Source organism: Lolium rigidum, chromosome 3, assembly GCF_022539505.1.
Source record: "Lolium rigidum isolate FL_2022 chromosome 3, APGP_CSIRO_Lrig_0.1, whole genome shotgun sequence".
NCBI classification, from domain to species: Eukaryota; Viridiplantae; Streptophyta; class Magnoliopsida; order Poales; family Poaceae; genus Lolium; species Lolium rigidum.
In genome coordinates this window covers 409867172-409889571 of record NC_061510.1, presented here as the reverse complement: position 1 = coordinate 409889571, position 22400 = coordinate 409867172, and the positions used below count along the sequence as shown (strand labels likewise).

The window sequence follows — 22400 nt, the reverse complement described above, 5'->3', positions numbered from 1 at the left end:
CCCCGCGAGGCGGCAATGCACGAGCAGATGTGGTTCCAGAGCGACGCCTTCACCAAGGATATCGACGCAAAGAGAGCGCCGCCGTCGCAGAGCCTTAGCCCGAACCACACCGGAGGAAGAGCAGCAGCTCACCAAAGCTCGGGGGCAGAGACCGCAACACACAGCACCACCGCAGGGGGGCGAGCCGCGCGCCCGTGGCCGGGATCGATGGCCAAACCACCGGAACAGCGTGGGGCGAGCAGGGGAGTGGGCAGGGGCCGAGGCCTGGAGGGCCACGCCGGCCGCACCAAGCCGAGCGGAGCAGCCCGCGCGCCGGAGCCAGGGGGCCGGCCCTCACGCGAGGAGAGCCGGAACAGAATGAGGACGACGCCCAGCGGCCGAGCACCACTGAGCGCCGCGACGGAGACGAGGAGAGCCCAGGAACGAGCGGCACAGCAGCGGCCGGCGCCGATGCGAGCAGCCACCGCGGGAAGGTCTCCGGTGCAGCACGGGAGCAGAGCACGGAGGGGATGGGGGGACTGAGACGGGGGGAGGCCGAGCAGCCCGTCGCTGGCACGGGGACAAACACCACGGCGCCAGCAGGGAGGAGCGCTGCCGGCACGCCGCGCGCAGCCGCCGGGCGAGATCCCCGCGGGAAACCTCCAGCTAGGGGGGGCGCGTGGAGAGGACGCCCTGCCGCCGCCGGCGCCGCGCGGGCTTTGCCCAGCGGCGCCCTCCGGCGGCGGCAGGGGGGAGGCGGGGTGGGTGGCGGCGGGGAGTTGGGGCGCTAGGGTTTCCGCCTCTCGGTCGTATAAGATTTTGACTATTTGTTTCTTCAAAAGAACTATGGACAAAAGCAGGATATCATCATTACATTCCAATGCTTAGAACTCACAGTCACAGGAGGCCACATGCCATGCCATAAATGGACAGCTAACTCTTTCTTCACGAGTTGAATTGTCAATGTTTAGTCAAGTACGCAGTCAGTTGTTAGTTTACACGCTGTTGTTGAAGAGGTTGTCTAGCTCAGGTAGCTAAGGCAAATCATGCGAAAACGCTCCTGTGCCAATAAGGTTCAGCAAGGAAGACAGAGCAGATTTCCCTCTGTTGTGCCCATAAAAGTGAAAACTGAACACATCTTGAGCTGTAGTTGATTTCAGTGCCTGAACCAGAGAGGCAGTACCACCTTGGACAACTGCTGAAGGTTCAAATATTGTAGTTTCAGTTTCAGCAATTCTTGGGATGTTCTGTGAAATGCCACATTCCGCTATGACATGTTGCCCAGGCGGTTCATGTGAAACTAAGAAAGTTTGGATTAGTGCAAGGAACGAATAAAAGAAGGTGAAGCTGAGCATACGATTCACTATCAAAGATTGCAAAGTAAGTATATATTAGATGTTCAAATCATGACCGATGTCAGACAACGCAAACTAGAAAACATCTTCAGTTAAGTATATCTATCCGGACTATCCCCCCTTGTGATGGGAGCTGCGTTGCGTCGCCCATCCCCACCCTGCGGTGCCGCCATGCTCCGCCCTCCCGTCTTGCTCCGTCAGCACATCTCGCCCCCTTGTGATCCCCACTCGCAGAACATCCTCATGTACTGTGCCAGTGGAAAATCGTGCCGGAGCAGCACCGCTGGCGTATCCCACGCGTCTGCGGCTGCACAGTTTGCTGCTGTTGTATCTGTAGATGCTGTTTGATGCCGCGGACGCTAGATGTCACAAGGGAAGGGGATGTGATACTAGTGCTCTGTTGGCCTGTCAGACTAACACGAACAATTAGACAAACACGTTGCGGGCACTAGAGTGCAAGGATGCCGACGTAGTCTATGAGAAAAGCAGTGAGACCACTACGGCGCAAGGAAGGCGGGAATGTGGAATTTACCGTGGGCAGAGGGCGCGGCGAGCGGAGGGCCAGAGGTGGTGGTATGCTGCTGCCGCTGCCGCAGAGAGGAGGAAGAAGAAGACGATGGGGAAGAAACATGGCTGAGGTCGGTGGAAGGAGCAAGTTTTTTTTTTTGAGCAAAGGTGGAAGGAGCAAGTGCAGGAGTGGAGCGTGCAATCGCGGCTGCCCTGCTGCATATGGGCCGCCTGGAAGCAGTCTTTGGGCTTCCAAAAACAAGTATTTTAGGCCATCAGCCCCACTGGGTCAGACTGGAAACGAGTTGGTTTAATCTCAAAAAAAAAAAATGGAAACGAGTTGGTCAGACTATGGGTTAATGAAATTGGCGATTTTTTTTTTTAACAAGGATCCATGGCCTAGAAGACCCCAGAGAAACTTTCATTCATCACACGTGGCAGGTACAAATTGCAAAGAAGCCCCTTTACAACTCTCGGACTGAGAAACCTGGAATTTGAAGAAGGGGCTTCTAGATATGCAGAAAACACCCTAGAAAGAAAGATTAAAACGCAATCAAGTCCTTGGGTGGCGCCGCCACAGATCGCCAACGAACTCAAGACAGAGACGTCGAGTTCAGGTGCCAGGATGCTCAATATCACACATCTGACGCTGTATTGCATCCGACGGTCGCTTCTCCACCTCCGGGGACGAACCACTTGGCGATGAAGCCACGCCGAGCTCCGACAGTCGACACGAGAGAGAGCCTCCACTCTGGAGGCAGGAGTTGGGCCGCCATGCCGGCCAAGGATCACGGCGTCGAGAGACTCCGTGTGTGACGCTCGAAGGAGCCCTAGGAGAGCAGCTCCATAGCACCTCTTAGGCAGCCGACGCTGTAGAAGGTGGAGGACAGAGACACCGCCACCACTTCCTTCCTCGCCTCCACGACAGGCCAAGGAAAGTTGGACCTCTGCTCCAGCTCGCGCAGATAGGAAGGAGACAGGAACCGCCATCCAGATTCAGAAAAGGCCCTGCTCGCCTCAACTCCTCATCGCCACCATGGCCGGCCAGGAGAGAGGCGGCAAGGAATATTGTCGCATAGAACTTGCCCTCCCCCTCGCCACCATGCCCGGACGGGAGAGCAACGTTGTTGCAGCAGCATCTGGGATTGGCAGAGCCTGGAGCCACCATCTTATTGGGGAGGACGACGCCGCTCTCCCTCCAGCTTTGCTCCAACCACAGGAGCAGAATCAGAGCGAGAAGCAACCCTAGAACCTGCAGGATCTGGTGACTGAGATCTAAGGTGCGGCCTCCACTACTAAGCAAATTGGGGATTTAGTTTATTTTAAAGTAATTTGAGGATTTATTTATTGGTGCATCAAGTTGATGATGAAACTTTTGTGAAGAGTAATAGGTTTACATGTTCTGGCAAGAAGTTGATCCCCATTTGCCATGCAACTTTTTTTACCTAAAACTTTTGCGAGGATTGTACAACCATCAAATATCACCCACCATACCTAAAACCATCGATCACTACATTTAGAGCAACATGTACTCGTGTCTATCCTTCAATATATATACCAGACACATCTATCTATTAGCATATATATACACATCCACCATACAACTTGTATCAGTTCTCCGACTACAATAGATATGGATGGCACACGTGTTAGAAAATGTTTACCAAGATGCATGTATGTATGGAGATATCTGGTGCAGGCATGTTGCTACTTAATCTGTTGGAATTGTAGTCATTGGGAATGAGCTAGCTAGCACGATGCTTTGATTCAGCAAGATAAGATAGACTTGGTGTAACGCGAAGCCAACCGACTCACCTACCCTCCATGGGCACATGGATTCAGAACAAAAGTAGCGGGAAAAATGTTCGTTTGTAATTAAACCTCCTGGTAGGAGAAAAAGGGAACGGTGAGAGAAGATCTCTCTGTCTTAGCCCCCTGGTAGGAGAAAATGCTTCCAAAAGAGTTCCATTAAACTTGAATGAATACCGCCACATGGTGACACACGCCATTACCCACCGGTGTGAGAAGCCCATTTAAGACATTGTACTCTCCAAAAACTGCCAATCAACTCTGTCATAAGCCTTCGACATATCTAACTTATAAGTGTAATATGGAGAACTAGGTTTAGTTCCATGCTCCATGAAATGCATACACTCAAATGTCAACAATGCATTATCAATAATCATACGACCCGGAATAAAGACGCTCTGGTTTTCTGATATAATTTGCCTAGCAAAGGCCAGAGTCGGTTCACTAAGCATTTAGATACTACCTTATACAAGACATTACCGATCGAGCCCAATAGGTCTGTAATCTTTCAGCTCGATAGGGTTCTCAATTTTTGGAATTAGGACAATGGAGGTGTCATTTATATCCTCCAGCATAAATCGTGTCTGAAAGAATTTTTTACTACATGCATCATCCTGCATTATAACCCAGTTCCGCTGATAAAATCTAGCATGAAAACCGTTTGGTCCAGGGGCTTTAATAGGCGCAATCTGGAATAACGGGGTCTGAAATCTCCTCATTTGAGAAATCTTTGCACAACCGCAAATTCATTTCCTCCGGTAACTTGTTTTGGAGTGAGATCAACAATGAGAGTGCAATCCAGGGATGGATCCTGGGTGTACAAAGACTTGAAGTATGAAATTGCCATCCTTTGCATCTCGGTGGGTGCATCTTGGACACCACATTCTCATCCCGGAGGCACGCAATTTTATTTTTACGTGCCCTCCAGACTGCACGGTGATGTAAGAATTTTGAGCCATTCGATTCTGGATCTCTGTAACCATAGCATCACCTCCTTATATAGCAACTTATTCACTTGGTACGAGACAAACTGGATATCTGCAGATGAAGCATTGGCACACTTGAGCGTTGTAGTTTTTCCCGAAGTTTTTGTACTTTCCTTGTAATGTTGTCAATCTTCTGTTTTCCCCAAACGTGCAAATCCTTCATAAGTTTAGTTAAATCCGAGTGAACATCCCCCACATCTGACATCGAACCTATGCCCTTCCACTCTCTATCAATTATTTCCTTCAATATTGGATCGGGCTCCCAATATATCTCATACTGAAGGCAGGGACCGAATTTCCTTTGCAAGTTGAAGAAAAATTGGACTATGGTCGGAGCAAAGAGTCACGAGATGAGTGAGATGAGTGACCTGTGATTCAGAATAGATGTCCCTCCACCTGTCATCGGCGACAGTATCAAGACAGACCCTCACATTATGCGATCCTGAGTGCTTATTATCATATGTTTGCCCAACAATGATCTTGTTAAATATATTGTTTTTGAGAGCGCGGACTTTCTTGAGGGTGAAACCTATGATCTATGACCATGGCGACGATAACGCTTGTGCTTTGTTCCCTTTTTGTAGGCATCGGTTTTGGAGAAGATAGATTTCTAGTGTTGTCTTGGTTGTGATTGGCTTGCTATCATAATAGATTACTGTAGTGAGACTTTTTCTTTTTTGTATTTTTCCTTTCTTTTTTTAGTTGTGTGCATCCGTATTATCATTAGGGCACTGTGTTGTTGCAAAAACGGATGTAATTGATATCTTTACGAAATTAATATATTTTTTTATTGAAAAAAATACCAGACGATGTGAGTGTGAGCTAACTAAATTATGGATGATTTCGGCTGAACACTTGTGTTGAAACTTTTGAAAGCTCTACTTGCATTTGTGATTTTTCTACTCACTCTGATCTATATTATTTGATGCTCAAATAGATGTATCTATAACTAAAACGTGTCTAGGTACATCTATATTAATTGGAGGAATATTTGATACTTGCTGCTGGTGATATAGATGTAACATTTGGTTCCTGATTGATCCACGTGTGGCTGAACATTTCATCACGTCCACCATTATTTTTTGAGTGAATCACATCCACTAATGGGCCTGACGGGCAACACAGGCTTTTCTCGGTGGTAGGTAGGCCAAGCGAAAAGGGCTGGACCTGGAGCCCACGGTGTGCGGTGAGAATAGAGGCCGCGTGCGTCGCCTCCGTTCTGCCTTCCTCCCCGACATGGGCGCGGTTGAGAGTTAAGCCACCACCTCGCCTCGCCGTGCGCTTTCGCCCCACCACCGCTGCGACCATGCTCCGGCTGCGCGGCGGTCTCCCCCGCCGATCCGCCGCTCTCCTCGGCGCCGTCACCCGCGATGTGCCTCCCGCGCGCCCACAGCCCCCCGCCGTGCTCCCCCTCCCCCGTCGCCTCCACGACGCCGCCGACCACGGCCCGAAACCCACGCGATCCCTCTTCCTCTCTGTCTCTCTCAAGTGGCAGTGCTGTACCATGTTCGTGGTTCAGAGCTCTGCCCGAACAAGTTTTCTAATTCCACCACTCCCCTCCCTTGGCCACCGACCGAGTTCAAACTGATGTTTTCCACTGAATTGAATGTCGCTGTTTGACGTATGTTTTGTTGATTAAACCAGAAAAAGAAGAGCAAATATAGAACCTGGAGTTGGAAGATGGGTCTCGTACTCGAACCGAGAAAAGAAACTAGATACGCTGGTTGGCCAGAAACCAGTCGCACCTGTTGCTCCAAAAGGGTTATACCTTTACGGGAATGTTGGAAGTGGTAAGCTATTCGATAACTTCACCTGGCCTGCATGCTTAGGGTTAGGTGTTTTTAGCCTGGTTCTCTTCTGTATATCTATTAATATCTTAGCAGTATTTAAAAAAAAAAACATGATCTTCATGAACATCTGACCCAAGTGAAATATTTAATTTGTATTATATAATATATATAACACAGGGAAGACAATGTTGATGGACATGTTTTATGGGGTCACTGAAGGTGTCATCAAACACAGGCGGCGGTTTCACTTTCATGAGGTAAATTATGTAGAAGTGGCTTGGCTAGCTGGCAAAACAGAGTACATGTGTGGGCTTCGCAAGAGTTCTGTGAATCAACTTGGTGATTATCATATTTCAGTTTGGATCCTGCTGTCTAGGATCTGTATAAAGTTGAATTACTCTTTCATACAGGCTATGCTTGAAATAAAAGATCATATGCATGATGTGTGGAAGAGACGTGATGAGATAAGCCTATTCACTCGAATACTTTTAGTTGGATATCAGGCCTCCCTTTCGATGCCAAAATAAAGGAGTGGCTGGTTGGGGAAGAAAGTACAAACAAGATACACAGCAAAAGCATATCCTTTTAGCTGTTGCTGATAAGTTCCTTGTTGATAGACAAGCAAATAAATGTGGTGCAAGCATTTTATGCTTTGACGAGATACAGGTACCTGAATTTAACACTTTGGACAATTGGCTTTTCTGACTTCTTAAAGAAAACTGCCATTTTTTATGTCACACTTAGCATCATTCTTATCAGATTACTGGCATATTTAATCAATTGTTCCAATTACTCAACGGATAGTCTTGTAGGTAGAATTTCTCAAATCTATTTTTCTTTATTTATGTCCCCTCTTTTATAGTTCTTACAGTCCACAGTACATATGAGTGTAACATACTTGCTATGTAATTTTTTTTAATAAGTGAAAATTAATCTTTCTGATGGTAAATTAGATTGTACACTGATGCCCACATGACTTAGCATAATCCTAACTTCAACTTCTTAGATAGTTTTCGTGAGGTTAATACATTTTATAAATCCTTACATCCAATTTAAGTGTTGTGCTTTAATGTAATGTGTATATGAACACCTATTGCTACTTCACTTTGTCTACCATATTAGCTTGCACTTACTACACAATATTTAGTTGTCACTGTAAAATCAATAAATTCTGTAGCTTCTAGATTTTAATTTTACTAATAAGCTGCATATGTGCAGACTATTGATGCATTTGCTGTTGTGGCTCTGTCTGGTATTCTGAACAGACTGTTAAGCACAGGAACTGTCCTTGTTGCTACCAGTAATAAGGCACCGGAAGATCTGAATCAGGTAGGTAATTTTGTGTTAATTATTTTTTACTTGAGTAATATAGTAAACACTTACCTTTTCATCAAATGAAGAAGGTGGAAGTGAAAGGCATAAATACATTCTAACCTGCTGAAAATTTTGAACTACTGTACCTAGAACTTTTGTTCCTACAAACAGGGACAACTTTGCCCAATTTTAAGACAGAATGTGAAATAAGATCAAATGGTAAAGAACATGAAGTTGCCATCATTGTTATAAACGAGTAACAGTGTGGAAAATGTGTAGAGAAGCTAAAATAGATTTCATCTTTATTTCTCGGCGGCTAAAGATAATGTGGCCTTTAATTCATTGAAATAGGACAACATGGCTAATGGCTATGAACTAAGGTAGAAGTGACTCCACAGGGGGACTCCACCCTGGCTTATTAATTAAGGTATAAGTGAGAACAAGACCACAAAGTGACTCCACCCTGGCTTATTAATTAAGGTAGAAGTGAGAACTCGAACCCGGGACCTAGCCCTTATGCGCTTCTGCACAACAACCACTTATCTGCATCTCGGCTTCTTGTTATTTAACTATTTTGAAACTCGGCATCCATGTACAAGAAATGAAAAGACACTTATTTTTCATGTGCAATATAAATACGGAGTATGACCCCACAATGCAAAGTTTTAATTCAATATGTTGTTTTATTTTAGAGAAACAACATATTCCAATTGCTTTGTCCTTATCAAAACATTATATCATCTTGTACAGAGTTTTCCCAAATTACGTTGTGTGTCTATTCCATGAAATATTTTTCAGTGGATTGACATACAAAATCTGTTCCACTCATCATGAGCTTTGTCCTTAGGGCAGGACATAAAGCTCGAATCTCAGTGAGCTTAACAAGCGCTCGTTTTCTTGACTTGTTTGAGCTTGGCTCGTTTTCTGAAAGAACTGAGCCAATCATCATTTTTAGCTCGTTAACGTTAATGAGCTAAAAGATCAAACCGACGAGTTTCGTGAGCTACTTGTTAATCTCACGAACAACCAAGAATTGGTAAGTATAGTGATATATCTCAAAATTAACATGTAGCCGATCTTAGGTCACTTGACCAACTATATATGGCAAACAATGGCGTCCCATTCTCTATAATGACCATTGCTCGTACTTGTATCTTCCCTATCTCATGTTCTAATCTTCTTAAACCCCAATGGCGTCCCACTAGGTATCTTCTGGCCGCATCCTCCTCAACCGTTGCTTCATTCCAACTCCTGACGAGGTCACCCTATTTTGTCAAGCTAATAGATTATAATTTTTCATGCATGTTGAGTGTGTGTGTGTGTGCTCCTCAACGATTCTTAGTGAGCGCTTGTTACGCATAACGGAACCAAGTCAAACTTCACTTTTAGCTTGTTAAAGATAATGAGCTTAATGATCTGAGCATTAACGATCACGAGGCTTAACGAGCCGAACAACTCCTTAGTCTAGCCCTATTTGTCCTCATGACTCCCTTGCATCCATTGTGGCAACGGGCGAAGGAGGGAGAGAGGGGACAAAATCAAGAGGGTGGGGGTTGATTGTGACACGGTGAATTCACCACCATTGTTTTTCCTTTATTAGTCAAGATTGGTGTTGGAAGAGATGACATTGGACTTTTTTTTGTAAAATAATGCAACTGGTGGTAAATTGTTTGTGTCCATCATTCATACTATTTGTTGGCTATCCTAACATGTTTGAAACATGAAACAATATTATTTAAATACCGCTCTTCTATCGCTAAAATAAGAGGGCAACACAGATGAGCCCCCACTGCAATTGTCCTATTTCAACATGACATGATGGGATATAAACAAGCCACCAATTCTTGCAACTAAGGTTTGCACCTTAGTTGTACAAGGCAACCAAGCAACATGCATACTATTTATTACACTTTATATGAAGTTTTAATTTTAGAAACCTTAGGACAAATGACTCAAACATCACCCACCATACCTTACATCATCACTACATTTAGAGCAACATGTACTTGTGTCTATCCTTCAATATATATATATACCAGACACATCTATCTATTATCATATATACATACCCACCTTTAAAACGTGTATCATCAAATATAATAAATATTGATACCACAAGTGTTAGCAAATGTGTACCAAGATGCATGGATGTATGGAGATATCTGGTGCGGGGCATGTCACTAATCTGTTGGAATTGTAGGCATTGGGAATGAGCTAGGTACCATAAGAAACTGTTTGAGCAAGATGAGATAGACTTAGTGTGACGTGCGGCCAACCGACTCACCTGCCCTCCGTGGGCACATGGATTCACAAAAAAACTAGCGCGGTTCATGGCGAGAAGAGGGCCGAGGACGGGATAAGAATTGTGGGGACAGTCTTGTGATTTTCCCGGTGAATGGTGTGCCGTGATTTTGCTCAGCACAACAACATGCACGTCTAGGACTTATGTTTTCTTTCCTTTTTCCTTGCGGAGAAAAGAGATATATTAATTAAGCAGGGGCATTACAATCAACCGTCATTGCAACATCAATGTCTGGCGGGTAGTTCTGTAACCAATCTTCAGTTCTCTCCTGCACTCTTCCTAAAGCAGCTAGGCTATGAGTGACAAGGTTCGTCTCCCTACTAACTTTAGTACTCCCTTTCCTTAAAACTCTCTAGCTCTAATGTTCGACGCTCTCATAGCATAACACGACATGTTTGGCGCTACTTCATCGACTAGTTATCTACTCGAAGGGAAATAGTGGTAACCGAATTTGAACATTTTGTGCCATGTCGGATGTCTTCTGCTTACGCTATCTACTCTCCGCCCATGGTTTTTGGGATTTAAATGGGGACCGAATGTATATGCTAATTTTGCGGGAGATTTTCTGCAGGTTGCATTTGATTCAAATTTCACCATATCTTTTTTTTTTTTTTTTTTTGCGAATCAATTTCACCATATCAGAGTCTCTATGTTTTGCCTGATTATATTACTATTTGGATTCATTCATCGATTTAAATGCAGATACTCTAACAACATCAAATATCACCCACCATACCTAACACCATCGATCACTACATTTAGAGCAACATGTACTCGTGTCTATCCTTCAATATATATACCAGACACATCTATGTATTAGCATATATATAGGGAGTGATGTTTTGGCACATGGGAGCGTATGCTTCCTTTATTTTGAAATACATGTTACACACATTTTAAAATGTCAAAAAAATTGAAACAAAAATTTCGCGCGTACATCTTCATGTGCTACGCGCTCACAAAGTCGTTTCATGAAAAATCGACATGTCATGTGGCGTGTGTAAAAAAGACAAAATGCGGTGCTGAAACAAAGACTTGTCACAAGATAAATTTTATCTTTTTCGCTTAGACTACAAAAAATATCATTTTTTCGTGAAACTTGACGAATACACATATATTATGGAGATGTACATGTAAATTTTTTTGTCAAATTTTTTTAACACTTGGAAATATGTTTTTATGGTAGAGGGATCATACGCACCCGGGTGCCGAATTGAGTTTCTGCATATATATACATATTCACCATACAACTTGTATCAGTTCTCCGACTACAATAGATATGGATGGCACAAGTGTTAGAAAATGTTTACCAAGATGCATGGATGTATGGAGATATCTGGTGCAGGCATGTTGCTACTTAATCTGTTAGAATTGTAGGCATTGGGAATGAGCTAGCTAGCACAATGAGTTGATTCAGCAAGATAAGATAGACTTGGTGTAAGGCGCAACCAACCGACTCAGTCACCTACCCTCCGTGGGCACATGGATTCAGAACAAAACTAGCGGGGTTCGTAACGGAAGCAGGCCGAGCGGATAAGCGTTGTGGGGACAGTCTTGTCATTCTCCCAATGGATTATGCGCCACGCTTTTGCTCAGTGCAAAAACCATGGACACCTAGAACTTATGTTTTCTTCTCGAAGGGAAATAATGGTAACGGAGTTTTAAAATTTTGTCCCATGGCGGGGACAAATCTTTTTTCCATCGGTTAGCTCAGGTGCATTGTCGTCAGCCATGGCATGTTGCAAGGCTATTTTTGTGAGAAGCCTATAGTTAGAGATCTCGCTGGGAAGTGTTGCTCGCTTGTCTTTTGGAGAGAGTTTGTTGTATAATTTCCCATGGTGTCCGAATTTTGTTCCATGTCTGATTTCCCATAAATTAGCGCTTGTACTGGAACTCTGGAAGCCCACGCAAAAGGCTTATACGGAACTACGGCGTATTAACGTAGATGTATAATAATATCGTTTTCAACGGCAGATCAGTCTGGGTGGTGTAGTCGGTTATCACGTTAGTCTCACACACTAAAGGTCCCCAGTTCGAACCTGGGCTCAGACATTTTTCTTCCTCTCTTTATTAAATAAATAAATAAATACAGTCGGAAAATAAACCTATCACTTTTAACTTCCAGAATTTCTTGATAACCGCACACCATACACCATGTTTGCTCCAAAACATTAGTTATAACAGTGGTGGTCTGGTGCAGATTCCCCTGGACACTTTTTTTTTTGTAAAATCCTGCAACTGATGGTTAATGATACTATGTCAGGCGGGTAGAGTACTTGGTTGAGCAACCTTGCAACATGCGCATGGAAAACTATGAAGTCGTACAAACTGCGCCTGATGCTTGAGCTCAGGGTGACAGTTTTTTTTTTTGAAACGGAGGCAAAAGCTTTGCCCCATCGATTAATTAAGCAGAAAGTGCACAGTTTTTAGGAGAAAACCGGGCGAAAACCATACAACAAGACACCGCAGGGCCAAACCCCCACTTGCCACGCCATAAAGGCAAAACGACCTTGTCGCCCTCGCGACACAAAGTCGATATCCTCAACACTGTTAAGATGACGAACATTCGGAGCCGCCGCTCCGACATACCGCTGCTCCGTCACGCCCTGCGCATCCACCAAGACCACCACCTTCCGGGGCCGCCGCCCCGACGTACCACCGCTCGCTCTCGAGCTGCAATGCCGCACGAACCGTTCACCCGCAACCCAAGCTGCCCGAGGCAAACGACCGCGAGACCACGGTCATCACACCAACTCATCCGGGGCCGCCGCCCCGACATAACGTCCGACCGTCCCCACTAGGACGCGCCGACCGAGCCGACCGCCCCTGCCGCCCACACGGCCAGGGTCGCCACCCAAGTCGTGGCAAGCCGCATCCCCGCACCATAGAGATGTTGCCGCACCGCCTTCCGGGGCCGCCGCCCCGGCTCACAGCCACCTATCCGAGGCCGTCGCCTCGACATCCTCCAACCCGTCCGGCGTGGCAAGATAGCACGACAAGCAAAACCACCACCGCCGAGAGAAGGTCAAGCGCTCCAAGACGACGCCTCCAAGAAGGGAAGCGATGAGACCGTCGCCGTCGCCCGCACCGGCCGAGGCCAAAGCTTGGGTTTTCACCCGGAGATCATGAAGCCTTCAATGCAGGAGAGGTAGGAGCCCCACGACGATGCCTTCAAGAAGGAGAACGGAGCCCCGGGGCGTCGTCATCGCCGGCACCGACCGAGTCGGGCAGGGCTTTCACCCGGAGCACCATCCTGCCAAAGCGTCCCTCACCGGCAGGGCAGTCAAAGCATGCCGACCAACATGCCATCGCGGATGCCCACCGTCCCGTCGCCGTGCCCCCGAATCCCAAGGCCACCAGCACCTGGCCACCGCTGCAGCACCATGCACGAACCATGCCGCAGCCCCTTGGAACAGCCACCATGCCCGTCGCCACGCCCGCCATCTACAGCCTCGCCGCGGAAGCCAAGAAGAAGGACGCGGCCACAGCCCCGGCCGCCACCAGCCGCAGCGCGACCCCCTGGCAAGCCCAGCACGAACCCATCTGGGCCCGCGCGCGCCGCCTTGCGCCATCCTCCCCCGCAGGCCGCAGCACCTCCACCGCTCCCTGGCCGGTCACCACCACGCCCGCACGCAGACCAGCGCCAGCAGCCCCACCCGCGCGTGCCCAACCTCCGGTCCCTGTCATGGAGGCGTCCCTCCAGATCCTCCGCGCCAGGAGCCGAGAGGCGCTAGGTCCCCGCCGCCCCCTTCACCGGCGTCGCCCGGCTTTGCCCGGCGGCAGCCTCGGGGGGCGACGAGGAGGGGGAGATGGTGGGGAGAGGTGGCGGTGGCGGGGGGCTAGGGTTTGCCCCCCCTGTCGCCCGGAGGAGACGACGAGGGGAGCGGGTGACTTTTTCCTCAGCTCAGGGTGACAGTCGACTCAGATTGAGCCTGGATTCTGAAGAGAACCAATGGGGAAAACTGGAAAAGAAAGGAACACAGAGGAACCGTTATGGCTACTTTACTTGTTTTCTTATGGACAAAAGCAGGATATCATCTCACATTCCAAGGCACGTCCGAGGAAAAGATTGACACTTTCAATGGTTTATGCTTCAAATCACAGGATCCCACATGCCATAGACTGATGGATAGACTCTACTTATATTTTTCGCATCGTCTTGTAGCTTGAGAGCTAACTCTTTCTTCACGAGATGCAATCTCAATGTTTGATCAAGTAGTCAGTTGTTCTGTTACACAAGTGGTGTCCATATCTGTTGAAAGAAGAACCTGACCGTGCTCTGCTTGGGATGATCTGTGGTTATCATCCCTTATACTATGCAGATGCATCATGATTCATAAGTCCGTCAACCATCGAAACATTTCTGTCACATAGTTATCACAAGCTGCATACCATAATCGACTTGAGTTCAACATCAGCTGCACCACTGATTGTTATGCCCTGGTATCTGATGTTCATTAAGTAAGACATCGAATCCTGCGTTATGACCTCACCAGGAATCAGTACAGGGATACCTGGTGGATACGGGCAGATAAGCTCACCACATATCTCGCCAAAGCTGTCCTCAAGGCACACTCTTCTTTTCTTTGTAAAGAATGCCTCTCTTGGAGTCAGCTTGACAGAAAACTTATCTAATGGGCTACCAACATAATTATGTTTTCCAACTCTGGATTCATTTCCAGAGAAGTATTTTTCTGAAAGATGATTTGCACACTGTACAAGCTTTTCAACATCTTGTCGTCTGGTCCCTAAGTTGACTGCAAATGTCACTGCCTTTGTACCGACAAGCTCAGATACAATTTGATGCTCTTCAGCGAAAACATCATCTGCTTCGTATCCAGATAAATGTAGATCTGACGCACTTAGTGTGATACGCAAGGGGTCAATAGAAGGGAAGTCAGAAACAAAGTTTGACAAGTCCAGGACAGATATCCCTGGGATTAGCCTCAGCTGGTCTTTTGTTTGTAAAGCCATATCCACTGGCTCATCAAAATATTTCACGTTCTCGCTCAACTGAGCTCTTGCAGCATCTAAAGATGAAAGGAGGAGGTAGCTTGGGCTTGAGCTCTGGAGCAACTGGAGGCATTGGCTCACTTTATCTGCATCCACGAGACCTCCAGCCATGTGAAGCATCGAGGACTGTGTAAGCGAGCTCAGAACCTTATGTGTGGATTGCACAACCAAGTCAGCACCTTGCTCAATCGCTGTGCTTGGAAAACTGTCATGGAACCTGAAATGCGCACCATGTGCCTCGTCAACTATAACTGGAATGTGCAACGGATGACAAACATCAACGATGCCTTGGACATTGCTGCATATGCCATGATAGGTCGGTGAAGTAACAAGAACAACACCTATTTTTTTCCCATCCTTCTCAAGCTCCTTCAGTGCTCTATCTACCTGTGACGGCGTGATACCACCAGCGATGTCCCACACATAATTGTACTCTGGTACTATATACTTACGCACCGCACCAGACAGAACCAGTGCAGAGATCACTGAAATGTGGCAGTTTCGAGGAACAATGAGGAAGTCACCTGGGGAGCAGGTAGCCATCACTGCGGCCTGGATTCCACAGGTACTCCCATTGACCAGGAACCATGTTTTCGATGATCCAAACAGTTGAGCCGCCCGGTTCTAAGCATCCAAAATCACACCCCTAGGGTAGAAGAGGTCATCGAGCTCAGGTAGCTCGGGCAGGTCATGCAAAAACGCTCCCGCGCCAATAAGGTTCAGCAAGGAAGACGGAGCAGCTTTCCCTCTGTTGTGCTCCGGGAAGTGAAAACAGGACACGTCTTGAGCTGCAGTTGATTTCAGTGCCTGCACCAGAGGGGCAGTACCACCTTGGACAGCTACTGATGATTCTGTTATTGTAGCTTCAGTTTCAGATATTCCTGGAGTGTTCCATGAAGTGCCACAACGTGCTATTACATGTCGCTGCGGTGATTTCTGCAAGACTAAGAAACGTTGGATTGGCACATGGGATGGACAGAAGAAGGTGACGCTGAACATGTATATTCTCTGCTCTAATTATCACCAATTTCGGTCAACGCAAACCATCTTCAGTTGAGTAGTATTTGATAGAAAGTATAACACATGATTTCATCAGCGGTCAATCAAGATTGCAAAGTAGATGAATCATGACCAACCTATGCAACGCAAACTAGAAAGCATCTTCAGTTCAGTAGTAGTATTCGAACAAGTCAAAGCAAGTCTAACCCATAGTTTTGGCACGCAAGGGAACGAGGAGAAATTTTTTCTGGACAACAATGAACCATTGGCATAATGCACAGTCCAGGAGTGCACATGGGCGATATACAGATTCAGTTTAGACTGGGACAGAACAGATGCAGCTTAAGTAAAAATAGCCTGACAGGTTCGGATAGACTGGGCCATAATCTAGTTTCGTGCCTACCTCAAAACACAAGGTCCAATCTATCTAAAAAAATCTAAGAATTGTATTATGGTGTTGTGCTGTCCAGACTACCACGAGCAATTCAGCAAACATGTTGCGGGCACTAGAATGGAAGAACGCCGGTACTTCAAACGAGCCCAGGGGAAAATCAGCGACACTTAAACCAACTTCAGCGCAAGGAAGGAGAGGGGTTTACCACGTGTAGAGGCGCGCGTGGGGTCGGAGATTGAATGTGATGCTAGTGGTATTGGAATTGGTGGTGTGTTGATACAAGAGAGTCGCCCAATTGCATATTTTTCTGAGAAACTTTCTGGTGCTAAGTTGAACTATCCTATATATGATAAAGAATTGTATGCTTTAATTAGAGTTCTTGAGGTTTGGTAACATTATTTGTGGCCAAAATAATTTATCATACATTCTGATCATGAAGCTTTAAGATATCTGAAAGCTCAATCAAACTTGCATAGGCGTCTTGCTAAGTGGGTTGAGTTCATTGAGTCTTTTTCATACATTATTAAGCATAAGAAGGGAAAAGATAATATTCTTGTTGATGCGCTATCTAGGAAGAATATGCTATTAACTCAACTTGATGTTAAAATTCCTGGATTAGAGATAATATGTGATTTGTATGCTACTGATCATGATTTTGCTGAACCATATCGCTTGTGTGCTATTGGTAAAGCATGGGAAAAATATCACATACATGATGGGTTCTTGTTTAGAGCTAACAAACTATGTGTTCCAAAATCGTCTCTGCGTTTGCTCTTATTGTAGGAATCACATGCTGGAGGATTGATGGGTCACTTTGGGCGTGAGAAGACGCTACTCATGCTCGCTGATAATTTTTATTGGCCAAAGATGAGGCGGGATGTGGTCAGATATGTGAAGAGATGCATTACTTGCAACAAGTCCAAGTCCAAGCTGAAGCCTCACGGTTTGTATACTCCTTTACCGACACCTACTACACCATGGGAAGACATTAGCTAGTATGGATTTTGTGTTGGGTTTGCCGCGTACTAAGAGAGGCCATGATTCGATATTTGTGGTAGTGGATAGATTTTCTAAGATGTCACACTTTATTGCCTGCCACAAGAGCGACGATGTGTCGCATATTGCTAACCTATTTTTCAGGGAGATTGTACGCCTACATGGAGTCCCGAAGACTATTGTTTCTGATCGTGACGTGAATTTTATGAGCAACTTCTGGAAGACGCTTTGGAGAAAGCTGGGGACAAAGCTGCTGTTCAGTACTACTTGTCATCCCCAAACTGATGGTCAAACTGAAGTGGTGAATAGAACATTGTCACAACTGTTGAGATCCATGATTAAGAAGAACCTGAAGTAGTGGGAAGATTGTTTGCCGCATGTGGAGTTTGCTTATAACAGGGCGGTACATTCTACCACATAGCTGTGTCCCTTTGAGGTGGTGTATGGTTTCAAACCCATTACTCCACTTTACTTGTTGCCTTTGCGAATACATGAGAGAGTCTATATGGAGACATCAAAGAGGGCAGATTTTGTGCGAAAGATTCATGTGAAGACTAAAGAGTTGATAGAGAAGAAAGGCAAGAACAATGCTGCAAGGATGAACAAGAAGCGCAAGGAGATGTTGTTCAAGCCTAGTGATATGGTCTGGGTACATTTTCGCAAGGATAGTGTTCGCACACGAACACGTCGCCGTGTACCCTCGACGCCGAGCGCGATGCGCGGCAGCACGCGGCGAGGGAGGCTCGCCGGATGCGCGATACGCAAGACAATCCGGCGGGCTCTTTTGAGACCCGAAACCCCGCTCGCCCGGGAGGGACCCCGTCAGGGCTTGCGGTGGCTACGGGCTGCCCTAGGTCGGCCTGACCGCCTCTAGGACCTCGTGGATTCGCAGCCTCCAATCCTGAAGAACAACGAAGAACGAGAAAAAGATACAATGAGAGAGAGATAAAAGTAGATGAACACGAAAAAGTAGTAGATTGATTTGTTCGATTGGTGTTGTTTCAATCGTCCTGCACCCCTCAAGTATATAAGGAGCGGCTGGACTTTCCGTGCAAGAAATAGGGTTGGATTCACGTCCAAAACCCGAAACTAGGTCCAATTCGGATGGTTTGAACCGAACTTTCCAAAACTGTTCGGTTTACCTTGCGGGACAACTTTGAGGCAGTAAACGACCTCAAATCAAAATCTGGTAAACAACAAAGTTGTTCGTCTTGAAAAAACGAAGAACTTTCATGTTGAATTTCCATCTGAGTTAATCTTGACTTCTAAAATCGGCCGAACGTGAAAACGTTTGTGCAGTTCGCAGATGCACATTTGATTTCTTTACGCTCCCGACCAGACACCGGAACCTTCCATGTCTGATAAAGTGCGTTCGTTCCAGAGGTTGCATACTATCTCGGATCGCGATGATCTAAAAATTAAAGTTGTTTGTTTCGACGAGACGCACAACTTTCGTTTCTATCACTTCTTCATTTGAGGTCATCTTAAATAATCTCTAGTGGAAGCCTTCATATCTTGATCCTCGTGGTTACCTCTGAGTGTTAGCATAATCGGCTATTAAGTCGGATCATGGCAAAACTTGACATGATGGACATGATGTATTCTCAATGAGCAATAAAAACTTGCCGATTGAATCTTTCCAATTGCGCCTTATCTATTTTCATTTGTCACGGCGGGATTCTATCCTTGATTAGCTATCGGCCCAAAACGAGTGTCAACAGATAGGTTCCCGAAGCTACGGAAGTCCAAGTTACATACGAACCCGTAAACTGGCGGTTATTTTTCGGTTTTGACCCTTTTACGGGCTCTGCTAGAGATGCTCTTAGGCCATCAGCCTCACTGGGTCAGACTGAAAACGAGTTGGTCAGACTATGGGTTAATGAAATTGGGGATTTAGTTTCTTTTAGAGTAAATTGAGGATTCATTTATTGGTGCATCAAGCTGATGATGAAACTTTTGTGATGAGTAATTGGTTGACATGTTTTGGCAAGAAGTGGCATGCAGTTCTTTCACCTGAAACTTTGTTGACGATTAAAATTTGGGAAAGTCGGCATTGAGCATGGACTCACCTACACCCCCACATTTTTTGAACTTCCTCTTTCTATTTCTCCCAAACTAAAAAAATATACTGTCTTCAACCTTTGTACGTGATTGGTACATCGGAACATCGATTTGAAAATACTAGTGTTTACTTTTTATGTGCAACGTAAATACGGAGTATGACCCCACAAGAAATATGTATCATGTAATGAAACTATTTCACTAAAAAAAATTCATTATATGTATATTTACATGGTATCCAAGCTTGCTTGAACTATTTTCTACACATCTTACTTTTAATATTTCAGTGACCTGCAAAGTTTTAATTCCATATGTTGTTTTATTTGAGAGAAACAACAGATTCCAATTACTTCATCCCGATCACAACATGATATTATCTTGTACAAACTTTTCCCAAATAGGTTGTTTGTTTGTTCCGGGAATATATTTTGGTGGATTGGAATACCAAATTTGTTCCGCTCATCATGAGCTTTGTCCTCATGGCTCGCTTACATCCACCTAGGAGAAGGAAGGAGAGATGGAACTAAATCAATAGGGTTGGTGGGTTCATTGTGACACGATGAATTCTTTTCTTTTGTGAAAAATCCATCGATCTAATGATAATCACCCATATTAGTAGAAAGAAGCCTAAAAATAATAAAAATTACAAATATATCTTTGACCACCTAGCGATGACTACAAACACTAGCAGGAGCCGGGTCGTGCCGCCGTCCTCGCCTCTCCATAGCTGGGCAAAGCTATCTATAGTAGATCTTGTTGTAGTAGATAGACAGAAAGTTACCGTGCTAAGGGCCTGTTTGGTGTGGCTTTTTTTGGCTTTTGGCTTTGGCAAAAGCCACCAAAAGCACCTAAATAGGTGCTTTTTTTGGCTTTTGGATTTTGGAAGCCAAAAGAATAGGATCTTTGTTTTTGGCTTCCAAAATCCAAAAGCCAAAAAAAAGCACCTATTAGGTGCTTTTGGTGGCTTTTGCCAAAGCCAAAAGCCAAAAAAAGCCACACCAAACAGGCCCTAAGAGCATCTCTAACAGAGCCCGTAAAAGGCATAAAACCGAAAAATAACCGCCAGTTTATGGGTTCGGGCCGAAAAAGGGGGCCGATCAGTGACCGTAAACAAGCCAAAACTGAAAATATTTTTTCGGTTTTTGTTCGGTTCGCTCCGTCGGCCTGTATTTGTAGGGATCGAAAAGTCGAACCGAAGCTAAACTGAATTCCTAGTGACGTTTTGGCGGGCGGAATCTTCAGCTCCAAACAGTGCGGTTCCGACGGAGGAGTTCCGGAATAGGACCGAAATCCGGCAAAATCCGGCTAGGGCGGCGCGGGTCCGGTGCCAGCGACGGCCGGCGACGGCGTGGCGGCGGCGGGGCAGGGCCGGCGCGAGGCCGACGCTGGGGCAGCGGCTGGGCGGCGCGGGTCCGGCGGCGGCCGGCGTGGGGCCAACGTCGGGCGGCGCACGGCCGGCGCGGAGGAGCGACGGTGGGGCGGCGCGAGGGCGGCACACGGCCGGCGCGGGGGCGGGCGGCGCAGTGCCGGCACACGGCCGGCGCGAGGGCGGCGGGGGGGGGCATGGGCGGCGCGGGGGCGGCAGGAGGGCGGCGCCGGGCGGCGGGGGGGGGGCGCACGGCCGGTGCACGGCTACGCGGCGGCGGCAGGGGGAGGCGCGGGTGCAGCGGCTGGGCGCGCGGGGCACAGGAAGAAGAAGGAAGGAAGGGAAAAAGGAAAAAAAAGACTAACATGTGGGTCTAATAGCATATTTTGGAATATGCTTTTTTACAGTTTTAGTTTACGGGTTCTGATCTGCGCCGACTTTCTTTCGACCCGTAAACGCGAGTTCAGTGGCCTGAACTCGCGTTTTACGGTTTGCATTTTTACGGGCTCTGTTAGAGATGCTCTAAGCCTCCAAAGAACCAGTGCACCAGAGCAACAACCATCACCAAAGATGAGACCAATAGATCGAAAGAACTAGACCTGAAACCACACTAACGAATACGAAAACCGACTGGATCCCAAGAGATCCACAGGACACACTACTCCAAGCGCCTTCATCGGCGGTAGATGCATCACAAGGATAGGGTGAAGATAACATTATTCTAACTTTAAGATGTAGTTGCCGCGTCACCAAAAATTTAAGAAAAAAGCGGAAACCCTCCTGCCGACCAGGGGCCATGGTCGGCCACATGTCCAAGGCCACATGGCTCCTACCGGAGGTGAGCAGACTAGCGACATCACCGACGAAAAAGATGAATCCCTAGATGGGGTTTTAGAAGCTCCTCGTGATCGCCTCACTTTTCCCTACCTCGTATGTGACACATTGAATTCACCACTAACTCGTCCTTAATTAGTCAAGACGTGTGTTGGAAGAGATGACATTGGACTTCTTTTGTACAATAATGCAACAGGTTGTAATTAATTGTGCGGATCATTCACACTATTTATTGCAACTATTATCCCAACATGTTTGAAACGTGAAACAATTTTAAATGCCGCTCTTCTATCGCTCACTACAGGAACGGAGCACTACGCCGACGGCCGGCTGCCCTCGGCGTAGCCACGCCTGGCCCTCGGCGTAGGCTATGCCGACGGCAGCCCTCGGCGTCTGTCCTCGGCGTCTAGGTCCCTCGGCATAGGCCAGTGAGCCGTCGGCGTAGAGGTAGCCCTCGGCGTATGCTTCGTACACCGACGGCCGGCGAGCCCCTCGGCGTACGCGCCCTCGGCGTAGCATCTACGGCGGGCCGTCGCCGTTAACGGCGGGCCGTCGCCGTTAACGGCGGGCAGCATACGCCGAGGGCTATGCCGACGGCATCGGTACGCCGACGGTCGTCCTCCGGAGGTGCCCTGGCGAGGCTGTACGCCGACGGCCCCGATATAAAGCCCTCGGCGTACGTGGTGGCCGTCGGC

The 22400-nt window shown here is 46.8% G+C and overlaps 1 protein-coding gene and 1 non-coding gene across 2 annotated transcripts; one reads left to right on the top strand and one right to left on the bottom strand.

Annotated features, from left to right (window-relative positions):
* Window positions 1-12020: 12020 nt before the first annotated feature.
* On the top strand, window positions 12021-12094 carry TRNAV-CAC. Its single transcript has one exon. It is a non-coding gene; the product is annotated as a tRNA-Val (tRNA).
* A 2325-nt stretch (window positions 12095-14419) lies between these two features.
* Window positions 14420-15688, bottom strand: LOC124701044 (arginine decarboxylase-like). Its single transcript, XM_047233099.1, has one exon. It carries the CDS (start codon window positions 15596-15598, stop codon window positions 14420-14422), a length of 1179 nt encoding a protein of 392 aa, XP_047089055.1. The 5' UTR covers window positions 15599-15688.
* Window positions 15689-22400: the final 6712 nt, after the last annotated feature.